Below are 17,905 nucleotides of genomic sequence, written 5' to 3'. Positions count from 1 at the left end.
GAAAATAATTAAATAGGGCATGCATTTGCAACATTAGGACTTCACACACAGTTACACAGCACAAACCACTAAATACAAAGCAATAATTAACACATGCGCTATTAACAAGATTGCAGTTAATATGTGTGCAAACCTGTCAACAATTAATTTTGAAATATACAAAGAAGCTAAAAATTATGAAATTATGGTTCATACTAAACATTCCATTATTACTCAAGATGTTGACTGCTTATTAACGACTTCATAGACTTTGTTCCAAAGGGAGGGTGTAAACAGGCATTCCGCTTTATATAACCATTAGAACTCTGGCTTGTCGACAGCTACAAAGCCTCTCGTGCAGCTGAATGATACACAGATGATGTTCACAAAAATAATGTTCATAAAGAGGAGCATGAGTGTGCAGAAGTAAGAATGCTTCCCTCAGTCTGAGGAAACCAGAACCGTTTTGCGGACTTCCACAGGGAGCTATTCTCGCATGGCGGGCAAATCTGCCGATTGCCCGAAATGTCCCTTATTTCACATCAATATATCTTATTTTAATTTTTAATTTTCCAAGCACTTCTCACATTGCGTGTATTCCACTAACTCTGTAGCTCTGAAGTGCCCTTGTTTAGTCACACATATCTGTACAGGTTGTCTTCCCCAAGTTAAAACCAGCACAACACAAAGAATTTCCCAGGGCCTGAATTTGGAAAAAATGCTACTGAAATGAGGAGAGTGACACAACCATCAGAAGCAAAGACACAGGATAAGCGAAAACATTAAATTCCTACAAAGCCTGTGTATATAACCTCAAATTCAAGGTTTCCTATAGCAGAAGTTCATGCAACCTACATGTTGAGCAATTAAGTTTGAAATGCCATGCCTTGACAGAGCAGATATTCACATTTCTTGTGGAACCTGTGTCCCACAATTGCAGCCGAGTGTACAAGCTCAATCTCATCAGTATTTTTGTTCGGTGTGCTCAAATAAAGTAGATAATCACCCATTACACACCCATTGTAATAAAAGTTGCTAATTGCATTAATGTCACCAATCATCTCCAAAGGGTGGACGCACCATTTCTCCAAGTGAATTGGTTAGAGGTATCCTTCCTTGCATTAAAACAAAAAATTATTTTCTTGGTTTACCGCAATTGTCTTTTTTTTTTTTTTGCTTGCTGACAGAAGTCAAAGCTTATCAACATGGAGCTCGTAAGCCGTATGCACAGTCTGTCGTGATAAAACGGTGAAGACATTCACTCAGCAGTTTCCAAGGTGAAATGAGCCTTATCTAGTTGTGTTATAAGTGCCTAGACTGCCAGACTGACAGCTCAAAGAGGCTTGCAAAAAGGCAAACCGGAATACCTTAAGCCCTTTTTCTGCCACTGATGTGTATAGCCATCACAAGGCCATGTATCTGCAAATCTCCGAGGAATTTGGTACACCTTTTTATTTCCTTCAATACAGAAAGAATTAAAGAGGAACTTTCTTTGCATGTGCGCAAGCTGAATCACGAACCGCTGTGGCAAAATAGCGGCATGAACCAGCATTCAAGGTAGCCTTATGGTTTCCTGCTGATCTATTTTAACATTTCCGGCGCACCTGTGTTTTTTTTTTTTTTTGAAATCTCCTGCATGCTTTACCTCGTTCTCCTTTCGCAAAACAGTTCAAGGTATCCAGAAGCCACTGTTGTTAAAAAATTATGTACAGTGCGAAAGACAAGAACTGCGAGAGGTGACATACATGCAATAGTGTCGTGTGGTGTTACTGGCTATAACAACAAATTGGTCAGAAATTCAACATTCTCTTAAGAACTGCAGTCTATAATAAATTTCTAATGCCAATTAAGAAAAAAAAGTTACGATTGCTCAAGAACTGGAGGGCACTTAAATTCACAGAAGGCTTCATTGCAGGTTAATACAGTTGGATGGAGCTGAGTCAACGACTGAGGACTACACACCTCTGAAATTTGTGCAAGGACACCATCGACTAGTCCGTTGATGTCACTACCTGCCTCCACAAAGCCTGAAACAACACAGACAACTAAAATTATTTCACAGTGACAAACGGAAAACAAACAACCAGGTAGGCAAGATAAATAAGGTTATCCTGAACAGACAAATCCAGCCAACCCACACATGGTCATACAACACGCGCACACTTCACCAGAGGTCAAAACAATGTCAAAAACAAATGTAAGGGAAAGAGAGATCAACCTGGTTTTACTAACAGTTTTTGCATGCAACATTATGTGCGAACAGCAACAGCAATGTGGATGTACTCCTACATGGCAGGCTTACTTTATACCGTGCAAGCAGCATGTGCAGCAGACAATAAAGAGCAAATTCGCAAGGCATGTACAAAGTGAAGAAGTTCAGACAACAGATAGAAAAAAGAAAAAAGTGTGACGTAACTGAATAAAGAAATCATCAAAACAAAAACTTTCTTGTAACAAATCAGGCTGAGCTAACCTCGAAATTACGTTACAAGGAATTGAGGCAAATCAGTTCTGCAGAAGCCCACAAGGTGAAGGAAAGCACATGAAAGTGCCCTCCCTCTGCGATCTGCTAGCTTCCTGGTTAGGTGAGATGATAGAGCGACCACCCCTGAACTGCACTTGTCTGGGTTTTGAATCCCAGATGAGGGCGAATTTTTCTTCAGCTGCGAGGCTGTCATTGCGAGAAACCTGCGTGGGTTTCCTTTGTAGCTTCATGCTGCAATTAGGTTGGATGACAATTTTTTTCCTTTTACAGACAAAGAATTAAGAATTGCATGAAAGAACAGGCTCAGATAAGTAGAAACCATTAATCTATGCTGTCAAAATCTGCAGTTGCTTAAGCATATCCAATGTACCCTCTCACATTAAAAAAAAAACCCTAACGTGCCTGCTGGTAACAAGTAGGTAGCAAAATGAAATATTTTTCGTACATTATCAGCAACACTGTTCATTGCTGAACAGTAACATTAACAATTTGACTATCACAATACACCGTAGGGGTGTAAGTGAAACATTACAGACAAAAAAATTATGAACGGTTAGATAGATATGCAACTTTGCAAACTTGAATTCACTTGTTTACAAGATTAAAACGATCTATTGTACAGAGGTGTTCTAAGAACTGTATTCTAACAGCTGAAAGCTTGTGCACCGATTTTGAGCTGGAAATTTGCATTGCTGTGTCCTTAAAATATAGGAGCCAGTCTGTTTTCAACTCGGCACACAAGCTGCCTATGGAAGTGGACACGAAATGCGATCCCACACACAATCGAATATGAATATTCTCAGAACTACAAAGGTCACACAATGGCAATGTCTCAATAGATGATATCTGCAAACTAGCATGAATAAAAAAAATGTACAAAGCACATACTGCGATGGGAAGAAAATATGGAAAGGCTCGTGAATTACTGACACAGCCATGTAGATGTACACAGCTGCCATGCTGTAAATGTTTACTCTTTATCAACAGCTCACAAGAACGGCGACTTTCGCAAGGCACGCTGACACGAAAACAGTAAACTCAGCATTGATCACTCTGCAGATAAAACAAAAATCCAGAGCACAAAGCACACACAAAATGTGAATGACATGTAAAATTTCGCAGCCTCACGTTTTGGTTACCTAAAGAAAGAAAAGTAATATAGACGTTAGAGGTAGAACGTCCAAACAATAAAACAAAGACCGATGAAACAAAAACTCAATGCCACTGTCGACCGCTGGCCTTAATACAAACAAATGTGCGAAGGAAAGGTACTTCGAAGCGCTGAGGTTTCACATACTTTCCGTTTAAATTACGTGCTCAAGAGCGAATCCCACTCAATTTTTAAAGTCGCAGTATCCGCGTTTTTCAAGGTAACAAGGTAACGGTTATAAGCAATCGGAACAACATACCATAACAATAAGCGCGAACACTACAACATCAGGCTTTTAGCGCAACGCCACTGAATCTATTACAAAAATACAGAATCGCACGAACGCGATGAAAGGCGTTGTCGGTAAACACCGTCATTGTATTAGCACATACCTGTGCTTTGAAAGGTCACGTCTATAAGGAGGAGGTGACAGACAACAACATTATATTCCAGTCGTAAGCGACCGCCTAGACTGCATCGTTTATAAACAGTTTCAAACGACCAGCTCCGAGTACCGCGGCACTTAAGTTGGAACACGAGACGCGGAAGCGACCGCGCAGGGTTTCTCTCTTAAATGGTGCGCTTCGACATCACCCCAGGCGCGTCAAAAAAGAAGGGGAAAAAAAAAAAAGATCAGTGCGGTAAATTTGCCAACGGCAGGCGAAAGAAAGGGAGGACACGGCTCTATGCTGCTGCTCATCAATCGAAGTGGCATGCCGCAGCGTATGCACAGCGGCGAGCCGACGCTACGCAACGTGTCTTTAAAACCGGAAAATATAGAAAGTGCGCGCCGCAACTCGCCCGGCAGTAGAGGATTTAACATCAAAACCGATATAAGCAAAGTGCGGCCAGAAACGTCCGCATTCCACGGTAACGAACTCGCGATTCCGCGCGCAATCGCCCTGCGCGATCCATACAGCACTTCAATTAAACTCCACCAACCTAGTAGAGCAAGGAATTGTCAAGATCGCGCCGCTAATTTACAACCAAACAAAAACGCAAACACGGCGAATTTGTCACTCGGCGACCACCGAGGTGCTACCACGCTGGGGAAAAAAAAAAAATAAGAAAACCCGATACTCAGCTATACACACACACACAGACAGACAGACGCACGCACGCACCATTTCGCGCCAGCTACAGCCGCTTGCTTGGTCGATACTTTCACGGCGACCAGGATGCCACACTGCACTTTCTCCGCGAGCTGTAATGTAGTAGTCTGACCATACGCCAACAGATAAATAGGGAACAGCTGCTTCACGAAGTTTGTAAACAAAGGTTACCGGTGAAATGTGGTTTCGGAAAGCGCTGGCATCTGTCAGCACGTGAGGCGTGAAAATGGAAACGCAGCAGTGGCAGAAGCGCTATCGATTTGCTGCAGTTTCGGGTACGCGGTTGCCGAATCTAAGCTTCCGCGATTGTCTCCGCTTGTGTACCGTTAATTGCTGTCTGCACGTCCATCAGTACCCACTAGCAGTCCGCACTAACAACCAGCGCACTAGAGACGCGGAATCACGCGAACAGCTGCACACCTCCGTGGAGAAGGCCTAGTTTTGGATTCGCAGGCGATTGACAAAAACCCGCTGCTCGAGTGGCGCAAGTAAATGTGACGCTTGTATGTACTTGCCTTGTGCGTGTCCGTCAACACTCTGCACAACTTTGTAGACAATGTCCAAGACATGGAAAAAAAGGAGAAATTTATGGAGCTTCATATTCCCACAACTTCGTATCACATTCAACCGCGCCATTCTGCATTCTGCAACATACTGAACTAGCCGCTCTCTTCAAGCAGTTTTAGCGCTCACTTCAGACAGTTTCGCATTGCTTTCAGTTTCGTACTCAGGAGCTCGCAGAGTCCGAAACGGTGCGGTCGCTACGCGGAGCTCGACCTGTCGCCGCAAAGGTAAGGAACCTTTGCTTTATGAAGCGAGTATAGCGCGCATAAAACCAGGTGCATTAAGTTTTAAATTCTAATCTGATGAATAACCACATATGTGCCAACCTTAGCAACCGATATTCGCGCGGTATTTTGGTCTGCACAAGAAGTCTAACCACGCTGTCAGCTGATATAACGGTTTCGTGCCGGGGGACGGCGCTGACTCCTGAACAGCTGCAATACTAACCGTTGCTCCTTTTTCGATAACGAAACAAAATATTTAAGGACGATGAACTTACAACGCCGTAATGTGCAGGCAAGCTTAATTAAGTTATCTTCCTTTGTTATCATATTAACAGCATTTGTTTCGATTTGTCACGTTTTGTGGCGTCAACGAGACAAAAATAGTTTCACCCCTACTTATTTTTATTCCGCTGAAGTTTACCGCGGCGAACATTCATGAATGCATTTTGCGCGTTCCGGCATCAGTTTTCAAATATTTTCGCGCTCCCAGCACCATCTTATTAAAAGCTGTAGGAGACGAGAAGAAAATGCATCAATAATTGGCCGTGCAGCTGCGAAACATACGTCGTTCCGTGCACTCTTCCCGTGGCTCTTATGCCACGCTGTACGCAAGTCTTGTTTGCTCTCTAGCTAAAGTTTCCTGTTAATTGGCCTGCTCGCAGCGCACTACTGTCTCGCAGGGAAGCGTGACACGTAGGTGAAAATTTCTGTGATTTCATGCGCGACCAATTGCTGCACGTGCCGGTGTAGTCGTCGGAAGTTATAAGGACGGGTTGATTCGGACTCTGAGAGTGGGTAAATGTACTATTTCTTTTTCTCTCGATCACCAACCCACTGTAATATATTCGTCTTGTGCCCGTTTCGTGGTTTATACATTGTATTTCCGCTTGTAATGGGCACAGCCACTAGTTTCGTTTTCGCATACGGTTGTTTTCTTGTTATCCTTTTCTTTGTCTCGCCTTTTCGCGGCGCAGCACTTCTTCATCGGGCGTTGCAGGCCGTATGCACAGCGTTAGCGCCAGCGAGACTCGTCGCTCCCTTGGAGCAATTGGCACGCGCTCTAAATTTCCGACCTTGAACACGACGACGGCTTCTAGCCTGCGGGCGCAGTGTTCAATTAGGCGTCCGCCTTCGCAAGGGGCCTATATGCTGCCTAGTGAGATGCGTCCCATGTGCGCTCCGACGGCGTCTGGGACACGTCGGCCCCCCAACCGCGCGCTACGGTTAGCTATACGGTGGCGGGCCGCTTCTATATGCTATGCTTTATATGCAGCATATACATAATTTAAATTAAGCTGCTGCAAGATAATGGATGACTACGCTTCGTCTTTATATATATATATATATATATATATATATATATATATATATATATATATATATATATATATATAACGTTAAGGGATAAGAAAAGAGCAGATTTGGTGAGGGGACAAACGCGAGTTAATGATATCTTAGTTGAAATCAAGAAAAAGAAATGGGCAGGACAGGTAATGAGAAGGGAGGATAACCGATGGTCATTAAGAGTTTAAGAGTTACGGAATGGACTCCAAGGGAAGGGAAGCGTAGCAGAGGGCGGCAGAAAGTTAGGTGGGCGGATGAGATTAAGAAGTTTGCAGGGACAACATGGCCACAATTAGCACATGACTGGGGTAGTTGGAGAAATATGGGAGAGGCCTTTGCCCTGCAGTATGGGTCACTGTAGTATCTAGTATTAGTTCACTCCGCTTAACTGACAGCTCCCATTCGAGCGTCAGATTTTAGTGCGACGGAGTGTAGTCATACGTAATCTTGCAGCAGCTTGATGTGTGTGTGTGTGTGTGTGTGTGTGTGTGTGTGTGTGTGTGTGTGTGTGTGTGTGTGTGTGTGTGTGTGTGTGTGTGTGTGTGTGTGTGTGGTGACTTGGTCACTGACCGACCGTAAAAAGCTAACTTTTTTGTTCTTGTTTATTTTAATAACCAATTACAGATAGCAACGATCTAACAACCCAGTCATTTAACCATTTGCCTGAATTTTAATTGTCATTCGCAATTTAAATTTGTGATGACGTCGCATTCTGGGAGCCAGATGAATGTCCAGAAGGACACATTTGGGCTTTGGTTATTACTTTCCAAGGTTTCACATGGTGTACGACACTTGAAAGCTGTCGGTAGGGGCAGATCGGGGCTCCCGTTACATTTATAACGCGTAACAGCGTAGGAAGGAATATTAAGAGGTCAGCATTTTTTGTAAGCCTCATAACCAACTTTTCCACAAGAAGATGAAGGAGAAGTGGTGCTTAGCTCAGCTATAGAAGGAGGAAGCAAAATAAAATCCCAGTAAACTGTGTGGAAGCAAAATTCGAACCGCTTACCTGGAGGCCTGGCTGAAATAAGCAAATAAAACAATATATATGGTTGCTAATTTCGAATACAAATCGAAGATCTTGTTTTTCGATTATAGAATTCACGTGCTATTCAGAATTGTCGAATTATCTTTTCTGTTTGATTACAACCCTTTGTAGTCTCGAGGGAGAAAGATTGATCTAAGTGAGGGTAGTTCCGAATTATTTTAATTACTGCAGGATTGCTGCACACAACAAATCCAGCGCTCATCTTGATATTGCTTGCGTGTTTTTTTTTTCTTGTTTCATTAGTGTAATTGTCATGGTGAGCCAGATAACTTTACAGTGCGAGCAGCTGTTTTTCATTTACGAGCACCTAAGTTGACCGTGCGTCCAGATGCAAGCGGTATTACATGCGTGTACCGTATAATATAAATAAGCCTCATTTTATTACCAAACGAACTTCACGTAAAGTTTATATTTCTCTATGTTTGGAATTGAGAATTTCGTTTGGAATGAGAATTTGGTTCGCGCGCTTGTATTTCTTGCAGCAGCATGGCGTGTCGTGATCACCGCAGCTATAGAGTGTGCTATAATATTCACCTGTTACCCACGAAATGAAATTATCTTCGTCATCACCGATCGTCACCATTATCGATCAATCAATTATCGCCGTCATTGTCACCATTATCATCGTCCATTACCGTCGCCGTCCACAGCTGGACTATATATATATATATATATATCTATATATATATACATATATATTGCTGGTGCAAAAAGAAGAAGACGACGAGAAATGCTTGCTTCCCTGTTACGATAGACCAATTTCTTTTACCTCAAATATGGTCAAATTAATAGAAAGGGTTCTTCACGGCCGTATAACAAATTTTATGCAGGATGACACCCTTCTCAGTCCTTGTCAGATTGGATTTCGTCCGGGCCACTCCGTATGGTGCGCCCATGTAGATTTAGAGAGCCGCATTAAAATGCTCGCCGCAAACCGCAGTACGCAGCTTTGGTGACGCTAGATTTAGCAAAAGCATACGACTCTGCAGAACATTGCATTCTATTCGATAAGCTTCACTCTACGAATTTCCCAAAATATATAACCGCTTGGATCTGTGAATTTCTAAGGGATATAGAATTTTATTGCTACCAACACGGTATTTCGACGTCTAAACACAAGCAGACAAGATGTGTACCACAGGGTTCCGTTCTTTCCCCTATATTATTTAACATTTTGCTAAGCACCATTCCTTTGTCTCCGGAAGTACATGTTTATGTTTATGCGGACGATATCGCATTTTTTTCCTCCGCAAGCAATATACATTCTCTACAACAGTCGTTGCAAAATTACTTAGGAATGCTGGAGACATGGCTAGAGAGATTAAGTATGTCATTAAATATTAGCAAAAGTGCGGTCTTAGTCTTCCCATCAACTGCACAAGTGCATATATCTTTGCAATACCGACAGGAAATCATTCCTCAAGTTGACGAAGTCAGGTACCTTGGTGTTATTTACGATGGCAAACTCACCTGGCGCAGTCACATTGAACATATTAAAACAAAGGCAGAACGAGCCGTAGCTATGCTTCGCTGGCTCAGCCACCGCCGCTCTGGACTACGCAGGGATACCTTACTGATTATTTATAAAATGTATGTTCGGCCCATATTAGAATTTGTCTGCGTAATATTTTCCGGTGGCCCCGCCTACAAAATTAAACCTCTCATACTTTTAGAAAGAGAAGCGCTACGGTCATGCCTCGGGCTTCCTAGATTTGTTGCCAACGCTGTTTTATATCAGGAAGCTCATATACCCACCCTAGATTGCAGATTCCGCATGCTTACGGTTCAGACATATTTAAAAATTTATGAGTTTTGAAAAAGGCGTACGCAATATGCTTTTATCACTGAACCATCTGAGTTTTTTCAGGTATCGTGGTCAAGATTCCACAGTCCTCAGATATTATTTGTGCAAGCGCAGTTACAACAATTGGATGTGTCCATACGCCAAGTTTGTCATTGAAATAATGACTTAACAGACCTCAAAATTGAGTTCGAGGACATATTTCCGAATCATGCTAAACTGTTACCAAGGCGAGATTTAATTAATATCTTACACGACCACCTATACCAACTAACCACTAAAGATGTAATAGCTACTGACGCTTCTGTGTGCAATGAGAAGGCGGGAGTGGGGATCTTCTCTGAATCTCTACAATGGTCTTAGTCGCTTCGCCTTCCCGATTTCACACCTATATTTCAAGCAGAATTATTAGCGATTATATTAGCGTTACGAAAAGTTCCCCAAAATGATCCATTCTTGTGACCGACTTATCTGTATGTGCAGCACTGACTGCAACTTTAGATACAAGAATTCAAAGAACCTTTCGTTCGATGGTACCTCCGTACTTACGGAAAATATGTTTGTTTTGGGTACCGGGACATCATGGGTTACACTTGAATGAAATGGCCGATTCACTCGCACGAGCATCCCTCAACGGCCCTATCATATCTGTTTTGCCGGCATCAGCTTATGTCACCGCGGCTAGGTACAGAAATTTCGCTATATCTCGAAACTCTGCAACATCCATACTAACACCGTCTTCTGATTTCCACCATCTTGGCTTCCCATGGAATAATAATTGGTGTCCTTCAAGACAATTGGAAGTTTCTTTTACAAAATTGAGATGCCGTATACCTCCTCTAAATTTTTACTTACACAGGTCTGGTCTCGCTATGTCCCCTCTATGTTCTTTTTGCAGTGCACCTGAAACTACCGAACATTATTTTCTCTCCTGCCGCCGCTTTATAAGACAAAGAAAATTATTAGTACACTCAGTCAACTTGGGCTATCGCTAACCTCACTAACCATTCTTTCTTTTGGTGCGACCTCACTGGGATCCAGCCACAGGGATGCTTTTCTTGCAATTTACAATTTTATTAGATATACAAAAAGAGTACCTTGCTGACTTTCTAAACTTATCATTATTTTCTATTATTTCATTTATTTACGTTAACTTACATTAACAAAATTATTCACAATATTTTCATCACACGTCTAAATTACAGTTCTAGTCTCACGCTCCCATAGTGGGTATGCGCCACTGTCTAGGACACAAGACAAGACAAGACAAAATATAGCGCCGACCTGTTTAAGCCTAGCGCTACAACCTATAACTAATGACCCTTCTGCTAGGCGAACACCCTCGTTGCATTTGGTGGAGCTGCTGGGTTTCTCTTCGACATCCTGGAACTCCGCAGCCGAACGCTACCACCAGCTGTTGCAATGGATGAACCGGGACCGTCCCAGGCTGCTGCTCCCGTGCGCCCGCCATCGTCTGTTCTGGCGTCATCCGGCAGCGCGATCCGGCTATACTTAGCGGCACAGACGACCACGACGTGGAAGACTGGCTCGCCGAATATGACCGTGTAAGCGCCTATAATAAGTGGGACGACCGCGCCAAGCTCACAAATGTCATCTTTCACTTGACTGACGTGGCAAACCTATGGTTCCGCAATCATGAAGCCGATTTTACCACCTGGTCGGCTTTCACGGCAACTTTGGCAGAGGTCTTCGGCCGTCCCGCCGTTCGCCGGCTTCGCGCTTAGCAGCGCTTGCGTGGTCGAGCTCAACGCCAGGAGGAGACCTTCACCAGTTATACTGAAGACGTGCTCTCGCTATGCAACCCCTGGCGTACATCTGACAACCGGCCAATATGCTATTTCTGCCATTTTCCGGGCCACGTAGCACGATTCTGTCGCCGTCGCAGCCCCCGTTTACCTGACAGTGGGGGCGCCTCAAGCTACAGGCCTGCTCGACTTCCGCGTCAGGACCCATCTAGCCTTCCTCCGGACTCATTTTACAGTCGCCTCCCTTTCGATGCACGCCGGTCACCTTCCCCACGTCGCCGATCCATTTCCCCGGTGGTTCGCCGACCCAGCCCAGCCCGAGAGGAAAACTAACAGTCGCAGTTCCAGAGGCAAGAACTGCGTTTACGTCGAACATTTCAAGGCCTCATTCTAACCCGGCGAACGAAACTGAACTGTCCGTAGACGGCGTCACCGTACACGCACTTATCGACACCGGAGCCGCCGTTTCTATTATTAGTGAGAAGCTTTGCCGTAATTTGAACAAAGTGACCATTCCCCTTACCTCTCTTTCTCTGCGTATGGCAACCTCGCATCGCATTCAACCTTCAGCGTCGTGCAAAGCCCGGGTTGTCATTCAAAACGTTACGTATGTTATAGAATTTGTCGTCCTATCTCGTTCCTCACACGACGTTATTCTTGGATGAAATTTCCTATCTGTCAATCAAGCTCTTATCGACTGCGTTCGTGCCGAACTTACGTTATCAGTGCCGTGCTTCGACCATGACGACCATTCTTCTTCTAAAGTTGTTGCCGCCTCTGACATCGATATCGCACCTTTCTCCGCCGCTCTGGTTCCTGTGTCATGTAACTCTGCTGCGAACTCATCTGTTCTGCTTACACCGTCGGCCGCTCGTGCGCGCCGCCGGAACTTTCTGCTTCCGTTTGCTGTCGTCACTTTTTGCGAAGGTTCTGCTGCCCTTTACGTGTGGAATCCGTCCGCCTGCCCATCATCCCTACTCCGCGGCGAGTGCCTGGGTACCGCTGAAGCTTTCGATAGCGTTCTCCCGGCAACCATGTTTGGTGATACGGCATCACTTCCCATTTGTTCCGTCACTACTCCCGCCGCGACTGACGCCCCTGTAGACGTCTTCGCTCGTGCCGTCGACGCAGAACTCACACCTGCGCAGCACACAGAAATCATCAAGCTCCTCCAACGTTTTCTTTCCCCATTTGACATTGACCAACCATCCTTGGGCCGAGCGTCCGCAGTCGTTCACCGTATCGACACCGGTCAACAAACACCATTGCGCCAGCGTCCGTATCGTGTGTCGGCTGCTGAAAGCCGTATCATCGAACAGCACGTTGACGACATGCTGGAGCGTGGCATCATCCAGCCCTCTAACAGTCCCTGGGCATCTCCAGTTGTCCTCGTTAAAAAAAAAAGATGGCTCCATTCGGTTCTGCGTCGACTATCGCCGCCTTAGCCGAGTAACACGCAAAGACGTCTATCCTCTGCCGCGCATCGACGATGCCTTGGACTGTCTGCAGGGAGCGGAATTCTTTTCCTCGCTGGATTTGCACTCCGGGTACTGGCAAGTGCCAATGGCAGAGGCCGATCGTCAAAAGACAGACTTCGTAACGCCTGATGGGCTATATGAATTTATTGTCATGCCGTTCGGTCTCTGCAACGCGCCTGCGTTGCAGAGACCGAATGATGGACACCATTCTTCGAGGGCTGAAGTGGCAAACGTACCTGTGTTATTTAGATGACATTGTGGCTTTTTCCACCGACTTTGCGTCGCACCTCAACCGCCTCGAGCAAGTACTTGCGTGCCTCTCCACTGCAGGACTGCAATTAAATTTGAACAAATGCCACTTCGGCGCTCGTACGCTTACTGTCCTCGGCCATGTAGTTTCAAAAGACGGTATCCTTCCGGACCCCGCAAAACTTAGCGCCGTATATCCGAGTTCCCTAAAGCAACCACCATGAAAGAGCTTCGCAGCTTCATCGGCCTGTGCTCTGACGCTTCGTCCGTAACTTTGCCTCTATCATCGCCCCCTTGACGCAGCTTCTCACCGGCAGTTCTGACCTATCAGCCTGGTCCTCGGCGTGCTACGACCCATTCCAAGAACTGCGACGCGTTCCCACCTCGCCTCCAGTACTGCGACACTTCGATCCCTCTGCTCCAACTGAGATCCATACGGACGCTAGTGGTGTCGGGCTCGGCGCTGTTCTTGTACGACGCAAGGTTGGCTTCGAAGAGTACATCGTCGCGTATGCCAGCCGCACCCTTATCAAAGCCGAGGCGAACTACTCGGTTACTGAGAAGGAATGTCTGGCCATCATTTGGGCTATCGGCAAATTTCGTCCTTATGTGTACGGGCGTCCATTTGACATCGTGACCGACCATCATGCCCTATGCTGGTTATCTTCACTAAAAGATCCAACCGGTCGGCTTGCCCGTTGGGCATTGCGCCTACAGGAGTACGACATCCGCGTTGTTTATCGCTCAGGCCGAAAGCATTCAGACGCAGACGCTCTATCCCGGTCACCTCTGCCCTCTGGTACTGTCCACTCGTCTATTTCTACCTGCGATGCCTTCGCCCTCAACATTTCCGACATGTCATCAGAGCAGCGCAAAGACCCATGGATCTCTTCGCTTATTGACTTCCTGTCCAGCCAGACGTCAGCACCGATCTCTCGGACGCTTCGTCGCCAAGCCACGCTCTTCATCATTCTGGATAACCTGCTGTACCGCCGCAACTACAATTCCAGCGGCCGTAAGTGGTTGCTTGTTATACCCCGATACCTCCGCTCCGACATCTGCGCCACGTTCCACGACGACCCACAATGCGGCCACGCTGGTGTATTAAGGACATAATCTCGCCTGCAGCTTCGGTATAACTGGCGCGGTATGTACCGTTTCGTTCGGCAGTATGTCCGGTCATGCCACATATGCCAACGACGCAAGACGCCACCTCAACATGCCACCGGTCCCTTGCAACCTTTACCATGCCCCGCGCGCGCGTTCGACCGCGTCGGCATTGACCTATACGATCCGCTTCCCAACACTCCAAGCGGCAACCGCTGGGTTATTGTTGCTATCGACCACCTCACGCGGTACGCTGAAACTTCAGCCCTAGTATCTGCCACAGCAAAAGACGTCGCCAGCTTTATCCTTCAAAACCTGATTTTACGCCATGGAGCACCTCGAGAATTACTGAGCGACCGCGGTCGCGTTTTCCTCTCTGACGTCCTTTCAGCATTGCTAAAGGAGGGTCGCATCATTCACCGCACTGTATACCACAGCATATCATCCTCAAACTAATGGGATGACAGAACGTTTCAACCGCACCCTTGGTGACATGATGGCCACGTATGCTTTATCTGACGACTCGAATTGGGATCGCATTCTACCTTTCGTGACCTACGCTTACAATACCGCCACGCAAAGCACCACTGGGTTCTCCCCTTTCTTTCTCCTTTACGGACGCGAACCTTCATGCACTATGGACACGATTCTACCTTACCGGCCAGATGCTTCGGAGTGGACGACTGTTTCTAGAGCGGCTGCTTACGCCGAAGAATGTCGCCAGCTCGCTCGTTCTTTCACATCTCAGGACCAGTGGCGCCAAAAGCTTCGCCACGATTCATCCACTACGGCTACGTGCTTTGCGCCTGGCTCGCTGGTCTGGTTGTGGGTGCCCTCTACTCCTCCAGGCCTTTCCTCCAAGCTGCTCTCCAACTACCACGGTCCTTATCGGGTACTGAAACAAACATCCGCGGTCAACTACCTCATCGAGCCAATTGAAACGCCTTCCTACCAGCGTCGTCGGGGCCAGGAAATTGTCCACGTCTCCCGGCTCAAGCAGTGCCATGACCCCCCTGTGTTCTCCTGTCCTTAGGTCGCCAGGATGGCTACTGTTTCCGTGGGGGGTGATTGTACTGAAGGCACTGGGCAGTGGGCATGGTGCTGGTGTGCTGGTGCAAAAAGAAGAAGACGACGAGAAGTGCTTGCTGCTCCGTTACGATATAGCGCCGACCTGTTTAAGCCTAGCGCTACAACCTATATCTAGTGACCCTTCTGCGGGCGAACACCCCCGTTGCAATATATATATATATATATATATATATATATATATATATATATATATATATATATATATATATATATATATATATATATATATATATATATATATATATATATATTTATACAACTGGAAGTGCGTGGCTGCATGACCATCGTCCGATGATAACGCGCCGCGGTGATACTATGTGCAATACCGTCAATCCGATATCTTTTGAGCCTTCTATTACAAAGTTCGGCGGAGCAAATTATATTCAAGTCGGGAGAAAAAAAATAACGCACTGCGTCTTCTGTCATTTTTTTTCTGGTTTCCCGGCTCTTACATGTTCCCGCTTGTTACGTTCGATTTCTCCCTTTCGGTCCTGTGGCAAGCCAAATCAGTGGGCTATACCGTATTACATTTGGGATTAGGCACGCGGATTGTACTCGTGCTCGAAAGATGTATACGGTCTCCGTTGCTGTCTGCCGGGTAGAATGTTAGTTATATTACCGGATCGTAAAGATAACGTCGTCTGCGGGGGCGCCATAAAGTGCAGGTAGAACGCCAGCGCAGGCAAAACGGCGGACATTAGCGCACAGCCAAAGTGCTTCTTGAGACGTAGAATATAATCGCGGCCAAAGCTACGAAGCTGCATCGGGCCTTAAAGCCGCTTCCACGGTCACGCTTTATCGGGGCAGTTTCGGCGACGATTACTTCGTCGCTGGTTGTCACACGCAGGGCAACGCTTAGTCAGCTTAACGGTTGCGGATTTTCGATTTGCCGCTGACGATCCTCTTACTGATTGCGCCACTTGCGAAACTTCCCGGAAGTCCCGTTTCTGAGGTCAGCACGCCATGCATGCGTGGCGCTTAGCTTGTCGCAAACAGGATGGTATGAACCCGAGTTATTTCGTGACGCCGAAGTTTCCGTGTTTAGCTCTTGCACGTGTTAGGCGTGTATGCCACCGGCAGCCCTCCTCAATCTACTCCTAATTGTTCCCTCGCAGAAGAAGAAAAAAAAAGAAAACAGAAAAGGAAACACATTGAGAAGAAATAAGGAATGTGCGCTATAAGGAATGAAAATTCTTCGGACAGAAATAGAAAAGAAATATTCTGAAATTTAATCAATACACTGAAGTATGCAGAGGTAGGCGTTAAATAAGAAAAAAAAAAAAAGCTGCGAACTGCCGAATGACCCTCACTAAATTTGCAGCGCTACCTGTTTTTCAGTTAAACGTACTTAACGAAGTCGATGGGACCCTATAAATGTCACTTTAAATCGATAACTTGGTTAAAACTAAAAAACACTTAGAACACTTGTGCGAATAGCGTTACATTAATTATAGTGCGAAAACGTAATTTTTGCCTACGTGTGCACTTTCTCAGACAGCGAGCCGATCAATCGCTTTTTTGTGCTCCTTCATGGGAGCGCGCAGCTGATTTTAGCAGGCCCACGGTGTCCGTTCCCCTGAAACAATGCTGCCTGAACTGGAACCCGGCCATATACCGATATTTCCCCCATATATTCCGCACAACCCCTCGTGCGGCCCTCTCGAACTTTGTTAAGTCGGGAGAGACGTTGCTTAAATGCCTCGAGGTTCCCCATTGGCGAGCCTCTATGGATATGTATCGAGGAACCGAAAGACCTGACTCACATCGTCCTCTTTAACTTGCCCTAGGCCCATGGCCACCAAAAGTGGTGCATGATAAAGCAACGGAAGCACTTCAACGCTTCATTGAACATTCTGGCACGCGTGATGAGTATTGATTCCACATCACCGTGTGCAATTGTCAGTGTCTCATTCGGGGTTCTGAAACAAACTTGTGTACACCTCAGTCATATGCTGACCTTGTTGACGCTTGATTCGAGGGGGCGTCCACCGTTAGTGTCGGTACATATTCTTGTTTTATTTAAATATTACCCAATGCAATAATTTATTTATGTCTTTATTTATTTATATTAGTAATCAAGCGAAAAGCGAATCATAGCGAATAATAATCAAGCGAAACTAGAACATTCGCAAAATTTGATTTTATTAAATTGAGGTTTCACTGTACAGTCTTTGCAGCTGCATTTCGCGTCGTCGCCGTCGTAGTAGTAGTAGTAACGTCCCGACAACTCGCAGGAAATTTTCTAGACAAATATCGACATACCATGCTAAATATAATCAAATCTGTGCATGCAGCTAATTGATGTCTGTGCGCTTTCTTTACCGAAAGTTCTCTTCTGAAGCTCAAGAAAACAAACATCGAAATTCATTACGACGCAAGGTGTTGTGCGTTACTTCGCGTACATTTCCGCGTCTTTCCTTTTTTTTTCCCGAAGGAAAATTCCCATAAGGCGTCAGTTTGGAAGTTTGGAATTTTTCTCCTTCTTTGTTATTATAGAATGCTATTTAAT

General features: G+C 45.6%; 2 protein-coding genes across 6 annotated transcripts in view; one reads left to right on the top strand and one right to left on the bottom strand.

Annotated features, from left to right (window-relative positions):
- Tmem131 (Transmembrane protein 131) overlaps nt 1–5,380 on the bottom strand; it is a 100,838-nt gene extending 95,458 nt beyond the window's left edge. For 3 of the 4 annotated variants that reach the window (XM_075689287.1, XM_075689291.1, XM_075689288.1), the window contains exons 1-2: nt 5,242–5,380; nt 1,942–2,006 (exon numbers count right to left, since the gene is read on the bottom strand). In XM_075689287.1, the coding sequence (XP_075545402.1) occupies nt 1,942–2,006; nt 5,242–5,362 (186 nt within the window). In that variant the 5' untranslated portion in view covers nt 5,363–5,380. The remainder of the gene's footprint in view (nt 1–1,941; nt 2,007–5,241) is intronic. The other variant, XM_075689290.1, reaches the window with a different exon arrangement.
- A 41-nt stretch (nt 5,381–5,421) lies between these two features.
- Nucleotides 5,422–17,905, top strand: part of LOC142579262 (uncharacterized) — a 73,342-nt gene continuing 60,858 nt past the window's right edge. For both annotated transcript variants that reach the window (XM_075689296.1, XM_075689292.1), the window contains exon 1: nt 5,422–5,517. The gene's annotated coding sequence lies outside the window, so the exon portion shown is untranslated. The remainder of the gene's footprint in view (nt 5,518–17,905) is intronic.

This window comes from Dermacentor variabilis, chromosome 4, assembly GCF_050947875.1.
Source record: "Dermacentor variabilis isolate Ectoservices chromosome 4, ASM5094787v1, whole genome shotgun sequence".
Taxonomy (NCBI): Eukaryota; Metazoa; Arthropoda; class Arachnida; order Ixodida; family Ixodidae; genus Dermacentor; species Dermacentor variabilis.
This window is presented reverse-complemented; position numbering and strand designations above follow the sequence as displayed.